General features: G+C 38.4%; 2 protein-coding genes across 5 annotated transcripts; both read right to left on the reverse strand.

Annotated features, from left to right (window-relative positions):
• Positions 1-505: 505 nt before the first annotated feature.
• On the reverse strand, positions 506-9094 carry LOC106869555 (uncharacterized). The gene is made up of 4 exons (XM_014915342.3): positions 7968-9094; positions 4722-4929; positions 1569-1767; positions 506-825 (listed from the first exon to the last, which is right to left on the reverse strand). Exons 1-4 carry the CDS (start codon positions 8426-8428, stop codon positions 512-514), a joined length of 1182 nt encoding a protein of 393 aa, XP_014770828.1. The 5' UTR covers positions 8429-9094; the 3' UTR covers positions 506-511.
• A 2098-nt stretch (positions 9095-11192) lies between these two features.
• LOC106869556 (uncharacterized) lies at positions 11193-14753 on the reverse strand. 4 transcript variants are annotated; one of them, XM_014915345.3, is made up of 3 exons: positions 14614-14750; positions 14302-14500; positions 11193-13132 (listed from the first exon to the last, which is right to left on the reverse strand). In XM_014915345.3, exon 3 carries the CDS (start codon positions 12994-12996, stop codon positions 11896-11898), a length of 1101 nt encoding a protein of 366 aa, XP_014770831.1. In that variant the 5' UTR covers positions 12997-13132; positions 14302-14500; positions 14614-14750; the 3' UTR covers positions 11193-11895. The 4 variants fall into 4 exon arrangements, with proteins under 4 accessions (XP_014770831.1, XP_014770829.1, XP_089196876.1 ...); XM_014915343.3 differs by having other exon boundaries at positions 14274-14500; XM_089340750.1 differs by having other exon boundaries at positions 14302-14471; positions 14614-14690.
• Positions 14754-15599: the final 846 nt, after the last annotated feature.

Raw genomic sequence — 15599 nt, forward strand, 5'->3', positions numbered from 1 at the left:
GGAAAGAGGGAATCGTTAAACATCAGGCTTGACCCACAGATGCTCGCAACAGATTTTGCACTTTGTAGCCATAAGCCGGATGCTGTTGTTGAACTGGACAAAGGGTCGAGTCTGTGCCTGTTTCTCTTCCATCACTTATATGTGTATAGGGTGTCTTATCGCTTAAGTTGTGGGAGTCATCGAACTGAGGCAATGCTGGAGCAACACTTTGAAGGGGTTCTAGTGAAAGAAATCAACTTTTTTGTTTTGTTGAAAGTCTGGCACTATTGTTTCTGTTTTGTTGAACTGCTAAGTTAAAGGGACATAAACAAACCAACAGCAGTTTCCACCTAACAAACTCACTTACAAGGCATTGGTTGGTTCAGGGCTATATTAAAAGACACTTGCCCAAGGTGCCACACAGTGGGACTGAACCTGAAGCCCTGTGGCATTAAAGCAATCTTCAATAAAACTTCAATAAAATAAACAAGAAAAAACAACAAAGAAACAAACAAACAAATGCTGATTAGGGTTACAACTTTTGTTTTGCCAATGTTGCAATTTGCACTTTTTCCTTCAATTTGCCAGGCAACTGGTATTGGACCGCATCGGTAGCAAACTGAACGGAATATTTGTCAGACATGTGGATGAGGAGCAAATGGTTGATGTCGTCGAATAAGGAAGCATGTTCAATGATCTCTGACAAATGGGTGTGGCCACGTTGTCTTGCTTTGCTGATGATGCCAGGGGTGAAACCTTCCAAATAAGTGGCTTCCATTATCAACAACTTGACCTTCAAGAGGTCAGGTGGTGGGTTCATCAGGAACACTTCAAATGTTGTGTCACCTGAAACAGAGAATGGTGAGGCAGGAGGAGAAGAAGGTTAATCAGTCATGTGCGAGAGAGGGGGGGACAAGGGGGAGTGAGCAGTGAGCGATAAAGATGTAAAGAAAAAAAAGCAAAGAAATAAGCAGAGAGAGAGAGAGAGAGAGAGAGAGAGAAATGGGCAGGAAGACAGAGTGTGTTCTAGAAGCAATAGAAAGGGCAGAGAGAGAGAGAGAGAGGCGACGATGCTTGCATTGGTTGGGATGTGTCTGTTAGTGACATGACACCAATCAAGTGAGAGTGTGTGGCTAAGTGGTGAGGGTGCTCAGCTCAAGACTGTAAGGTCATGAGTTCAATACTTGGTGGCACATTGTGCCCTTGAGCAAGACACCCTATGTCACATTGCTCCAGTCAGCTCAGCTGGTAAAAATCCATTGTACCTGTAATTCAAAGGGCCAGCCTTATCGCATTCTGTGCCATGCTCAATCTCTCTCACAACTATGTTAAGGGTGTCTGTGGAGTACTCGGCCATTTGCATGTTAATTTCACAAGCAGGCTGTTCTGTTGATCAGATCAACTGGAACCCTTATCATTGTAACTGACAGAGTGCCAATTATGCCAATCAATTAGGTGGCCCTTTTCTGGATGATTGTGTTTGAAGAAGAGAGACCCTTGTAGAAAGGGTTGATGGTTCCCTTATGATTTTGCTTTCTGTTTGATGGATGAAAGGTTGTGTCAAGACAAAAACACCAGCAATGACTTACCTGTAAAAGCCACCTCGGGGACATAGTGGACATCATAAAGAGACAGATTCTTATTCTCTGCTTCCAGAGCAGTTAATTGTTTTGAGCTCAGATGTCTGAAATGAGGCTTTGGCGTCAGAGTCCGATGATAAACCAGGTAACCCTGGCTCAGCACTCGGTGGTACGTGGCAAATGGACGGACTATATATTGAGAAGATATCTGCAATGGAAAAGGAAACTCTAAGATTAAAATCAAGGAGGAGGAGAAGGAGAAGAAGAATTGGCCAGGCCCATGCCTATAAATCTATATAAAAAAAACACCCCAAACCCACGTATGCCAGCCTCAACATCACTATTTTAAGACCTCCTCAACCAACTCTCATTCTTGCACGAGTTGGTTGGACAAGATTTTTCCAGAAATTCATTAGAACTTGTTAGGATTTCTTTCATGATGGTCAGCATTCTGAGTTCAATCTGCATCAGTTCTTTCCCTATCTGCCTCTTCTACAAGTTCCTGGTTCCACTTTAATCATTTGGCATTTCTTCATCCCAGCTGCCATCTCTCATCCGAATAACAGCAATAAAGGCTTATTCCTCTCTTGTGCACTGCGACAGACTCTTATGTCTAATTTATTTTTCTGAATGGGTGAGTGAGTGAGTGCGTGTGAAGTATGATTTCCACTCTTGAAAATCATGACAGATTTGGTAAATGATAATCACTTCATGTTGCCGGTTGTTATGTCAACAAGAGGTTTTTGTGAGTCACCCAATTTGAGTGAAATTGACCTCATTTACCAGACAACATCCGGTGCCTTTTATAAACATTTCTATAATAAACTAATTAGTGTTAGCAAATGATAACAAGGGTTAATGAAGCTGGATAATATGAAATGTTCAGAGTCGTCTCCTTTGCAAAACTTTACTATTTTTCCTAGTCCCACATGTTTTAATATGGCTGTAACATGTAGATATATTCCAGTCTATCGTTAGATTATTTAAAAATGTAACCAACGACCTTTTATAAATGTCTACAGTTTTGTATGAAGGTAAAAACATGTTAAGAAGTTTCCTCTGCAGCCACATTGCTCTGAGTTTCTGGATTCAACCCCCACTGCTTGGTTCCCTGGACAAGGGTCTTCGACAGCTTCACATCAATCAGTTCCTTGTGAGACAGAAACTGTGCAGAAGCCTTTCATTCCCTCTTTGTTTCTCCATGCTAATATCAGTTGGTCAGGGAGGTAGTAGAAGCTGGATTTTTAGGGCTGGATGCTCTTCCTGTCACCAAACCTAATCTCTTTTCCAAATAAGGGACTTTCTACTCCAGAGGAATTCAAATGTGCACAGCTGGAGGATGATTTGTTGAACAGGAAATGTCAACAAACGTCACCAGTTGCAACTCAACCTCAAACTTGTAATTGAGCCACAAACATTTATGTATATCATCATCATCATCATCATCATCATCATTTTAATGTCCACTTTTCCATTTGTTGGTTGGAATGGGCTGAGACAGATTTTCTTTGGCCAGATATTGTTCCTGTCACCAGCTCTCACTTGTTTCCATGTAAGGTAATATCTCCCCCATGGTCAGACATGTTCTCACAAAAGAAAAAAAAAAATTTTAAAGCTGTGCTCCAGAATGACCAAAGTCCAATGAAAGAAACCAGTCAGAAAATATGATAATATTTTCTACCTGTTCTAAAGAATTTACAGTCAAAAGTGCCATGCGGTAGGATTGAACTCCTAATGTTTACATTAGGAGTTCAAATTTGACTGACATCAACTTTGTTTTTCTTCTTTCTGGGGTTGAAATCAAGAAGAATTGCTTTTTTTCATGAATTCTTAGAGAATCTCTTCACGGAAGATGAGATGATACACTGTACTGAAGTGGATTAACTAATCCATTAAAGACAAGGAGATGACACAGAATACAATAAAGGATCAAGCAAGCTTTCATTAAACCTTAAGCATTGAAACTAGCCTAATCTGGCTCAAATATTCTACTTGTTTTATCTTAAAACTGGCTAGATCCTACCTCTCACACCTAGCCTACAATGTCATTTTAAAAATAAACAATCACATCAGTGAAATCTTGAAGCTACAAGATAATGCCTGATTCATTGAAAACGTGAATAAATAATCATTAAATTTGAAATCTGAATGCTAAATAAAGGATTAATTATTGATATGAGTCCACATGGCTTTGGTGAAGGGTTCAATGCTTTACTTCAGCCAATGTTGGTGGAATCTTTCATAAAGCTTCATTAAAATAAACTTCCTGAAATATGTGGCTGCTGTTATTATAAACTCACCAAAAGCAACCATCATAGAACAAACACAGTCAAAGGGAAATAAATCCGAATAAATCAAAACCGTTTTTTTTTTCCCAGCTGATATTTTTTGTTTCTTAAGATTTATCTCTTTTTGTTGGTGGCTGATATAAGGATTAGTTTCATTCTGGTTAGGATTTTGAAAGGAAAGGATATAATGCAAGATGGCACAAGTGTGGCTGTGGGGGTTAAGAAGTTTTTGTTTTTGTAACCATGTCGTCTTGGGTTCATGTCGTCTTGGGTTCATTCTCACTACATGGCTCCTTGGGCAAGTGTCCTTTACCACAGCTCTCACAAGGCTAACCAAAGGAAGGAGAATCCACTTTTAAATTTTAGAAGAACCAGGATCCAAATATCAAAAATTGTTGTTGTTACTGCATCTATGCACATCTCTCATCTCCACAGTCTTTCACAGAGGATTCAGAATTTTGATGGGAATTTTGCCAAAAGAAATTTGATGAATTCTATAGCCTAAATAGCTAACCAAATGAAACCTATTAATCACTCAGTGGCTAAAAGCATCTGATAAAATCGCTGATCTCTTTTAGGACATCGAACTGACCATCCCATTTTTATTTCGTTATTTTTTTAATTTTATTCTTTCTTCCCTAACCAAGCCTCCAACAATCGTTCATGTATGCTTTGTTTAAAAATTCACCACACACACACACACACACACACACACACACACACATAGATTCAAAATGACAAAGAACATCTGTCAGACCCATGCCAGCATAGGAAAGTGGACATGAAAAGGATGAAAATGAGGATGAATGTGTTTGACCAGGGCCAACCTAGGGCCAAAAAGAAAGAAAAGCAGTGACCCCCACCAGTGTCTTACCTGTACACTATTGCCTTGCTCAATTGGTTGAATGTCCAGCTGTTTCAGAACAGGTGGTGTGTTGGACAAAGAATACATCTGTTCTCCAATCTCTTTCAAGGGTACAACAAGGTGTGGAGGGACGTAGTAGGTGGCCGGTGTCCAGTTGTACAAATTCCTTTTAGTTGCATGCTGGAACAGTCCTGACACATGGTCTAAATGTCCATGGCTATTAGAATGATTGGCAGCAACCGAAAACGAAAAAATAGAACAAAAAAAAAAAAGGAGAAAATAATTAATCACTAATCAAAACCTGAGTAAGTGCATGCATGTGTGTGTTTGGGGGGATATATCCTTTCCCAAGTGCAGAGAAGGGGAGTGTGGTACAGTTTAGTCTGGTCCCTGTAGATGTGTGTTCTAGAGATGATAATTGATCAAAGCCCCCATGAAAGTGAGGTGTCCTCACCTCAAGGGGGAATGTGAAGATGTTGCCTAAATGGAGAAGAGCTATAAGTAGAGAAACCATCACCCAGCCTCCCATTTATAGACTTCCCAATCAGCAGCCGACCCTCTTTTCTTCCTCTCCATTCCTTGATTCTGCTCCAACCACTTTCAGAAGCACTGGAAAGGAATCGAACTGACAAGCTACTTGCTTTGAATTACAAGGACTCAGGATTTTTTGTTCAAGTTGGGCTTCCATAGTGTTAAACTGATAAAAGATACATTTCTCCAGGATAAGAAGCTAGTTTTTCAGTAAGAACTGAACTCAGCAATAAAGTCCCAATAAACGAATCCCTAATTTCCAAGTCTCTTATATTCTCTTTGGTTTCTAACTGAAGCTATGTGGACTTGACCCTTGACAATAAACTGTTCGTCCCACATTGTCATGCCGTTGTCATCTCACTTACAATTTCACTCCCTCCCATCCTTGCCAGTACTTCACTGTGTGTGAGTGTGTGTGTGTGTCTCACACACACAAAAGGCAATGGCTTTCAAAACAGTACAAATAGGCTGACAGGGATGGACACTGAAGAACAAGGTCTATTGTTAAATATTTAAATACAAGATAAAAAAAAGTGATTAATGGTTGGGGGAGGAGGTGTGGGGGGGTCCTTCAGCAGGTCAGGAAAATACTTCTCTTCTTCAACAAAGTAATCTGTCCATAATACTAAATACCAATACAGTAATGTACTATGCAAACACCTATTCCTTTTAGTTTGGGGTTTTTACCATCCACATCCTTGTTATAATAATAATAATAATAATAATAATAATAATAATAATGATGATGATCTTTCTTTAGCTAACCAGTCACTGCATACAAATATCATTAAGGCTAAAATAGACAAATCCGCAAAGAGTGCAAAGTGCAGAGTTTGTAACAAGAAAGGGGAATCCATTGTGCACATAATGAGGTCATGAAGTCGTTTGGTGCAGAGGGAATATAGACACAGACCTTACTGTGTAGGCAAGGCCCTACAAAGGGACATATAGACACAGACCTGAGTGTGTGGCCAAGGCCCCACAATGGGAACATAGACACAGACCTTACTGTGTAGGCAAGGCACGACAATGGGACATATAACAGCAAAGAGGATTTGAAATGGGAAGAAAATGGTAAGAACATGAACCAGAAAGTGTAATAGAGAATGACCAGAATAAGGTTTTATGGGATTTTAATGCACAGACTGACTGCAAAATGCATGCCAGGTGACCAGATATTATGGTTCTGCACAAGTGGGGGGGGGGGAGTGCCTCATCATAGATATGGCTACATCTGTGGACATGAATGTAGCAGTGAAAGAAGAGGAAAGAATGATTTGGCAAAGGAAATACAATGACTATGGATGACTTTTTCTACAAAAAGTCATCTCCTCTCTGAATCACAACCAAATCTGTATCACCAATATTCTATTGAACTCTTCTCTGTTCGAGGACAGGCATCAAGTATTCTCCATTATAGCGCCAAGAGCAGCAGAAAACAATGTCCATTCTAACTTTATGCCTGAATAACATGAAACATTGTTTATTCTTAAGAAACATAAATAGAGAGTCATACAAGCAATGGTGTGTGGAACAATTCTTGCAGAGCAGAGAGGAGTTTTACAATTTTAGTAATTATTTTTGGATTAAAAAAAAAACTAACAATAATAAGCATGTTGTTTTGTCTTATATTACAAGTCTTCTTTCCTACTCTAGGCACTAGGCCCGAAATTTTTGGGGAGGGGGCCAGTCGATTAGATCACCCCCAGTACACAATTGGTACATAATTTATTGACCCCAAAAGGATGAAAGGCAAAGTCAACCTCGGTGGAATTTGAAAGTATAGACAGACGAAAGATTTCTAAGCATTTCGCCCAGTCTGCTAATGTTTCTACCAGCTCGCTGCCGCCTTCTACCCCAAGTCTTGTCACATCTGGGATGTCATACGAGAATATTAAATTGACCCCAGTACATGACTGGTATTCCATTGACTGACCTTTGAAGACGAAAAGCAAAGTTGGCTTCAATAAGATTTGCATTTGGAATGTGAAGAACTGCAATTCAATGCTCCTGCCATTTTGACCACATCCTGACAATGTTAGATTTTTATTTTAGGATGATTGAAAATTAGAACCAGTAAGAATATCAAGAACCAATTCAGTCGACTCTATCCCTCACCTATATGTGTCACCTTAATAACATATAATTATTATTATTTATGCGTTTCCATGCCTGTACATATTACAGTTATTTGTTTCTTCGCAAAGCAGTCTTATCTTAACGTTCCATTCTCTTTTACATGTCTACGAAGGGAGCGTCTCAGTATTTGTGTGACCTGTTTAATGTAAAGGAGAATCAATGACATTACACTCCCCACTTTCTTTGAAGTAGACACCATTACATTTTAGTGTAACACATTGAAGACAGGCACGGCGAGATAACACTAACCACTTTGTTCGTTCTGCTGTCGCCTGCGTCATGTGTTCAGCAACAACAACACGATAAACATTATACACACTGGTTGTGAATGTTATATCAATATTCATAACGATGACGACGACGGTGGTGGTGGTGGTGGTGGTGGCAATGATGGTATTAAACGACGTGGTGGTGGTGGCAATGATGGTATTAAACGACGTGGTGGTGGTGGCAATGATGGTATTAGACGACGTGGTGGTGGTGGCAATGATGGTATTAGACGACGTGGTGGTGGTGGCAATGATGGTATTAGACGACGTTTACATTGACAGCGATGAAAACTATTGCAAACTTGAAAACACCCACCTTATGAAAACATGTTTACAGCGAACACTCGCTCGGGTGGCGTAACCGATGTCAAAGGCAACCGACAAACTTTTGTCTTCGACCGTCTGCACCACGACACTTGTCTCCAGGCCCGAGAGGGACCAAGCATGCACCTGGTATTTACCGCAGGGCATCCAGTCTTTTCGAAGCTTCGATATTGCAGAGCTTTTGACCTTCGCAATATTGTTGTTCCGCTTGTCTGAGGTAGAGTTGTGATAACAGCTGCCACAAATCTTCATAACACCATGAATATCAGGTGTCTTTTTGCAATCAACAACCGGACGAGTGGCATTTTGGCAAGGTGTTAACAGGGAAAGACGTCCAACAGAGGAGAAAGTTCGAGTCCAACGGTTTACACCGGCAGAATGAAAAAACAGCTGAAAATCACAGAGACATCGTAGAGTGAGGGTCACGGTAGGGGTGACACATCGTAAAGACATTGTAGCTAAATTTTAAACAAAAATATATTTGTGTGTGTATTCATACACATATATAAATGTATTCTGAGTCTGTCTTTGAATTTAAAAAATAAAATAATAATAAAATACAAACGAGAAATAATGACAAATGCAAATCAGTCGAGAATTAACATAAATTCGACGATATTTATAAATTATTAGCTGAGATTTTTTGTTTTTTTTGGATAAAATGTGTAATTTTGAGTTTGATGGGGAATTTACTTTCGGTCGAATGAAAGTCTTTCGTAAGTAAATCAAAACCACAGAGGCTTATATGATGCAATACGTGTGTTTATGTGGTATAATGTAAAGCAGATACGGACATTGTACATCTATATTTATATTTATGTACGCATATATATGTGTGTTTGTGTGTTTAGAATAACTTTGTTAGCGATCGATGGTTAAAGGTAAAAAATTAACGAAGCAAACAAATGCCGATCAAATCTGTGAAAATTCCTTGATGAATATTTCGTCCCTACTTGTCCATAACGAGAGCTGAATAAGGGGTGAATTCGATGAGTGAATGATTGGTTCAGTACAGTGATAAGATCGATAGAAAAGGTTTGAAGCAGCGAAAGTTTGAAGGAGGAATCCAGTGGCCAAAAGGTTTGGCATGCTTGTCTCCATTGTATTGAAGGGGAAATCACTCTGAATAGCATTGTTACGTAAAAGGAAAGCGAAACGGGTCGAGGAGTGGGGGGTCGGCGCGGATGGATATTTAGTTGGGAGAAGATGCGAGGGAGGATGTTTATGAAGGAGTTTACTGAATCACGATTATTAGTACATGTTAGTACATGTCGACGAAACAAGCAGTTAGACAAAAAAGGAAAAAAATCGAAACAAACTAGTGCATATACACACGCACACACATATTTTATATACATAAAATTATTGTTTTAGCCACTTAAATGCGGCCATGCTGGAGCAGCATCGTCTTAAATGGTTTACTCGAACTAATCGACCTCATTATAATTATTTCTAATTATTATAGTAGTGCATTGGGCCGAACCGCTAAGTTACGTAAACAAACCAACATGTTATCATGCAGTAGGAGGGGGGATAATCACTGAGACACGCTCACACACACACAGATAAATATATACATACATATATGCATACATACGTACGTACATACATACATACATACATATATAATACATACATACGTACGTACGTACATGCATACACGCATACATACATACATATATCATCTTCATTTAACATCCATTGTCCATGCTGGCATGGGTTGGACTGTTTGACCAGGGCTGGCAAGTTGGAAGGCTGTACCAGGCCCCAGTCTGATTTGACATGGTTTCTACAGCTGGATGCCCTTCCTAATGCCAACCCCTCTGAGAGTGTAATGGTGTTTTTACATGCCCTCAGCACGGGTTCCAGTTGTGTGACACCGGTATCTGCCACAACTATGATTTCACTTGGCTTGGTGGATCTTTCTTCTCAAGCACAGCATATTGCCATTTTTACTGTGATGGCTGAGTATTCCGGAGCACAGCAAATCACCTCTTGCCTTGATGCTCTGTCATCTCCTCTCTAAGGCTCAGCATCTTCAGATCAGCCTTCAATATTTTCACTCATGTCTTCCTTTTTCACAAGTTTCATCAACTTTAAGCAATTGGCACATTTTATGCAACTGTCTTCATTCATACATATCACATGACCATATCATGTGTGTATGTATGTGTGTATGTATAAATATATATGTGTGTGTGTACATAAGTATATATATATATACATATATATATATATATATATATGTGAGTAAAAATAAATACAAAAAAAGGGTTTTGTATGATCGTGTATAGAGGAATATATTATTTTATTTAAAAGAGTTCCAACTCTGTCTGTTTTTTATGTTTTTTATTTATATTCTTGTAAAATTTATGTGCGATATAGAATATGGAATATATAATATATAATATAAAAAAAGATGGATGGTGCAATGAAATGAAGTATTGAATGTCTTATTGAATATATGGAATATGTCTTATTGAATATATGAAATATTGAGTGTTCAATATAAAGGATAAAATATATAAATATATATATATATATATATATATATATATATATATATAGATATACATACACAGATATAGATATAGTTATATATATAGGGAGAATTCACTATTGGCTGTCTTCAGAACCAACTTGGAATGAGGTCTACCATACTTAAAAGAGAAGAATTGACTCCTGTACTTGACTCTGTTACTTTATCTTTCGACTCCCCAAAAGGATGAAAGACATCATACCCCTTGGCAGTGCTGAAATTTAGAGGAGAGAAAAGGAGAATGAGTCCATTGCATTTTCATGCGACGGTATTTTAACCAGTTCTGAATAAAATACCTGAGAGGAATCTATTGTTTATGTTCCTGGTTCTTGAAACATGGAATCAGAAAAGAGAAATGAAATGGATCTCATTAATTAAATTACAAGAGAAGAGAAAAAAATAAATCATAAAGAAACATTTTTTAATTGAGAAGGTTTATTTAAATACATTGTGTAGTTAATGTAGTAGGAAGCGTCAAGAGTTCAACTTTGCTTCACAGACACATGACTCAACTTTGTCTAGTCTGTCTTGCTGACAAACACCTCCCATTGCCCACTGGTACCTCGCAGGTAAGTAATAGGACACAGGTGAGTAAGTAGGATAAAAAAAAAATATAAAATAACAAAAGGCATCAGTAAAGACAAATGTTTCAGCAGTTTGAGGATGTTACTGCATGCCATAACACACACACACACACACACACACACACACATATATATATATATATATACATCACAAACACACAAGCATCACACACATTAGAAACACTACATACATATATGCATATGACACACACACACATGCATACATGTAGTACATCACACCACATCCACATGTAAATTCTTACAAAAAAAATTAATCAATTTTACTCGTTCGCCCCCTGAAGGAATTTAGCTGATTGAATCCGATCCTGTCTATTCATTGATGGTTCTAATTTAATCTGAATGGAGCTGAATACAAAACCCAGGCCAGGATGAAATGCTTACTGTCAGATAATCATTATTTATGCCTTGGTACATATCGTAAACCTTAAAACAATGATGCAATAAAAATATTTTTTCATGTTTTGGGGTGTTTTTACCTTTTTAAAATACATAAACATGTGAAACTTTGAGGTTGTTTAGTTTCTGTGGCGAATTATGAAAATTTTTGGAAACAAAACAAAATCTCTTAACGAAAGGAAATCAAAATCTGACCTCCTAAAAACAGTTATTTCCCCTGAATTATTCACCGATGAGTCTAGAGTGGGTAGCATCTGTTGCTAGAATGGATTTTTGGTGCAGATTCTGGCGCTTAATTGTTTAAGAGGCACACAAACACAAAATGGATAAACTTGCTTCATCAAAACCAACTCCAAAGTATTGTTTTATGGTTTTGATTTTCAGTGAATTACGAGGATGTTAGGCATCCCAAACAGTTGGTAATTTAGTGATTTGGCAATCTGAGCAAAGCCTTCGCTTTCTAGGTGATGGTTGACAAGATATGGTGGGAAGATAACTCCACGACGATGCACATTAGCATCAACCAACAGACAAGAGGACCCCACACCATCCAGACTGACCACTTTGCCCTCATGTTTTAGTTCAGGTAAATACTGTCGTAGAGACTTGTTCGTATAACCTTCCAGCATCAAATATCCGGGCTCTTTTGAATTTAAATATTCTTTTGATTCTTTGGTTTCTCGCCAGGAATTTCGGTCATAAATATCGAGAATGTTTGGTGCCTTTCGGTACATGCATGAAGGCACCACAATCGGGACGTGAGCGGAGAGTAAAGTTTGGATAAGATCTTGGGGCACTTCCCGAAGATCGCTGTCAAGCCAGAGGACGTATTTTTCATCGCGCAAAGCACTCATCAGAAGGAAGTTTCGAACTTGTGCCAACCTCCTGCGACGATTCAACTGAATTGTCTCGTTATGTTTGTCTGAATGGCTCGCCAACATAAGCGTTGCATCATCTGGAATGTCTAAATTGTAAACTTCAATAGAACGAAATTTGTGTGAAATCCTCGATATCTGCCGTTTAGCAAGTTTAGGGGAGGGGACTCCGTATTTATCAATGCCGAGTGCAATCCTCAGACGGCAATGGGGATAAGACAAGGAGTTCAGAAGATTGAAATATTGATGGAAAAAACTGGCGAAATTATCAAATGGAGTCAGTATGAGGATTGATGGGAGGACAAAGAGGCACTCATTCTTGGTTTCAGAATCTGTCGTTGTGTATTGCATTCTGTCTGTGTTGGGTTGTGAAGTTACCTGTTGTGTAACTGTCCGACAGGTTTGGTTGAGAAGACGGAACGTATGGTGGCGATAGGCTTTGGCTTCTCTCATGTGTAAGTGGTACAGACATATGTCTAACTTTAGTCGGGCATCAGTCCGAAAAATGTCAGCAGTTATGAGATAGGTAAGACTGGATGTAAGTACCACGATACAAAGCATCAGAAGATGCCAGGGTTTTTGGTAAAATATTTTCGGTAGATTCATGATTCTAGCAGAAGTCTTGGAGAAATCATTGAAATGGCTTCAACTCTCTATTCCATGGTAGTTATATTTCTGTTCCTTCTTTCTCACCATCAGATTTCTGTACAAGGTTCAATGGAAAGATTCAAAAGTTGCCATGCTAGATAAAAAATAAATAAAAGAAAAGAAAAAGGAAATTAAAAGGCCAGTAATTTGGGGAGAGGAGGTAAGTTGAATACATCGACCCCAGTGCATAACGGGTACTTATCTCATCGACTCCGAAAGGATTAAAAGCAAAGACGACTTCGGCAGAATTTGGAATAAAGTTCCGCTAAGCATTTTGTCCGGCATGCTAACGGTTCTGCCACCTCGCCGCCCTCTGTCGCTCCCTAATTTTATGGCAATTTTTACACGACTTACCTGTTTCTTTCGATACGTTAGGAAATAAGCGAGGTGAATCCACGATCGCTAAGCAACTTAATCTATAGCTTTAGGCTCTACTGCAGAAGATCTATGCAAAATTATAAAGTAAACAGGAATAATGTAAACATTAGTATAATAAATAATTAACACTTAATTATTCCCTACAATGAGAGTAATTTGAAGAAGCGAAAGTTTTACGAATCTACACTTTCACTTTCTATTATTTATTATTATTATTATTATTGAGATGGGAACTAAAGAATATTAATATATTTTTATAAATAGATTTTCTCGGAGTACACAGAATAAGATTCGCAAAATAAGATAAATTGACGTTTAGAACAAGGCCGGAAGCCTTCTTCGGAAAACATCAGAACTGTCACCTTGCTTACGGAATGGACTTCTTATTTTTGTAGACGTATCATTAATTTCTATGAGTTTTCTTGTCTTCTTTCTTTGTTTGCAGACAAAAGAAATGATGGAGTGGATGAAATAAAGCGAAATAATATAAGGAAGGTTTATAAAATACATAAGTCTCAAGAATCTCAGTGCTATGGAACCACAGGGAGAGAGAGCAACGTAAGGAACAGGAAGCATGAGATGAAAGGATCAACATTAAAAGTCGAATCAAGCAGTGAATCTCTTGTCATACGAAATGTTAGAATTAATCGTTTTCAAAAAAGAAGGATACGACAACAAAGTCCTGGTTAGAGAAACATAAAATGGGGTGGTCACGAATGGCACGCCTTTGATCAAATGTTTACTCAATCAATGTTAACAGGAGGGTTAAACGATATTAAACTGTCAACGAACAAAAGCAGATAAAATAAAGGAAACGATTAGTTTTGATATTAAAACAACAAAGAGTAAATAAATACCTTTTTAACCAAAATACTGGCGACTTACTTTTCTTCTTCCGAAAACCATTCCTTTGGAAAAGTCGGTGATCTTTTATAAAACCCTAAATCTCTTAAACTGTTATTATAGAATCAGAAAAAAATCTGTTGCTTAAAAGTGGTTGGCACACGGTTGGCAATGTCTTCTTCCTGCTGAGACGAGCGGAGAAATTGTTTTTTCTTTCAGGCCCAAAATAAAAGAAAAAATTCTGGAAGGAATAATTGAATGTGAAACAGCAAATAACACAAACATGAGAGAGAAAAAAAAAACAAAGGAAAATATTAGCAAAAGTAATTTACGTTAATTTTAAATGGATTATACCTTTAATGAGTTTTTTCTTCTTCTTCTTCTCGTTCGTGTCCTACTTTCTAACTAAAGTATATTTGTAGTTTTATATCAACAAGTGTGGCAGATTGAGTTTATTATGGCCAACAGGTAGAGGAAGGCAGAGAGGGGGAGGCGTAAATAGAGGGAGAGAAAGAGAGAGAGAGAGGGGGGAGAGACAGACAGAGATGAGCAAGAATGGATTCGAGTGGGGGGAAATAGAAGGAAAAAGAAAAGAAAGAAAAAGAGAGCAAAAAGTTAGGGTAAAAGGAAGATAAAGAACAGGAAGGGAATTAAATCATTCATACATACGCACACGCACACATATATACACACAGACACACACACGACGCACAAACACGAATATAGCGCGCGCGCTTTTACTTTTATTGGTTTCAGTCAGGGTTCGTGGCCATGCTGGGGCACTGCCATCATTCTGATTATTGACATATTTCAGCTCACTCTCACGGTTTTCTGTGTTGAATGAGGAAGCTGAACACCATTCTTTGTGTTTCTTGCCACGGCGGAGGTTCATCTGGTATTTGAGATAAAAATTTGTCTAAATTGTTCTTTGAATTAATCCCTATCTTATAATACCTTGTAGATCTTTTGGGAGATGGTGTCGGCAAGGAATTGAAACGCTGTGTTTCGGTATTGGTTCCTTACTTTTGGTGGAACAGTTGAGATCTTTGGTACTATGCAGTGGCGAGTTTAGGGGTTGCCATAGCTTTCAATCCTAGAGTTAGATGCTAGATCCTCTGGTATATTCCATGTGTGTGTGTGCATGTCTGTGTGTCTGTGAGCTGTATGAAACTATCTTCCCCTGCTCAGCCCCTTATTTCAACAATACACTTTATTCTATTCTAAAAACTCCATTGTAACAGCTCTGCAACAATGCTTAGATACATAAATTCCATGCTCTAAAAACTGAGGCTTGGCTAGGCCGGTTTGCCGAACTTTCCATATTCGCCCGACTTTGAGCC

This window comes from Octopus bimaculoides, chromosome 24 (assembly GCF_046866305.1).
Source record: "Octopus bimaculoides isolate indiv1 chromosome 24, ASM4686630v1, whole genome shotgun sequence".
Lineage (NCBI taxonomy): Eukaryota > Metazoa > Mollusca > Cephalopoda > Octopoda > Octopodidae > Octopus > Octopus bimaculoides.

Bases quoted from the DNA above. Each gene is read 5' to 3' on its own strand.
- LOC106869556 (XM_014915344.3), bottom strand. From the start codon at position 12,996: ATGAATCTACCGAAAATATTTTACCAAAAACCCTGGCATCTTCTGATG.
- LOC106869555 (XM_014915342.3), bottom strand. From the start codon at position 8,428: ATGTCTTTACGATGTGTCACCCCTACCGTGACCCTCACTCTACGATGT. The intron at 4,930-7,967 runs GTGGGTGTTTTC...TCATTCTAATAG, and splicing joins TGTAAACATGTTTTCATAAG to CCATGGACATTTAGACCATG. The intron at 1,768-4,721 runs GTAAGACACTGG...TTTCCATTGCAG, and splicing joins AGCAAGGCAATAGTGTACAG to ATATCTTCTCAATATATAGT.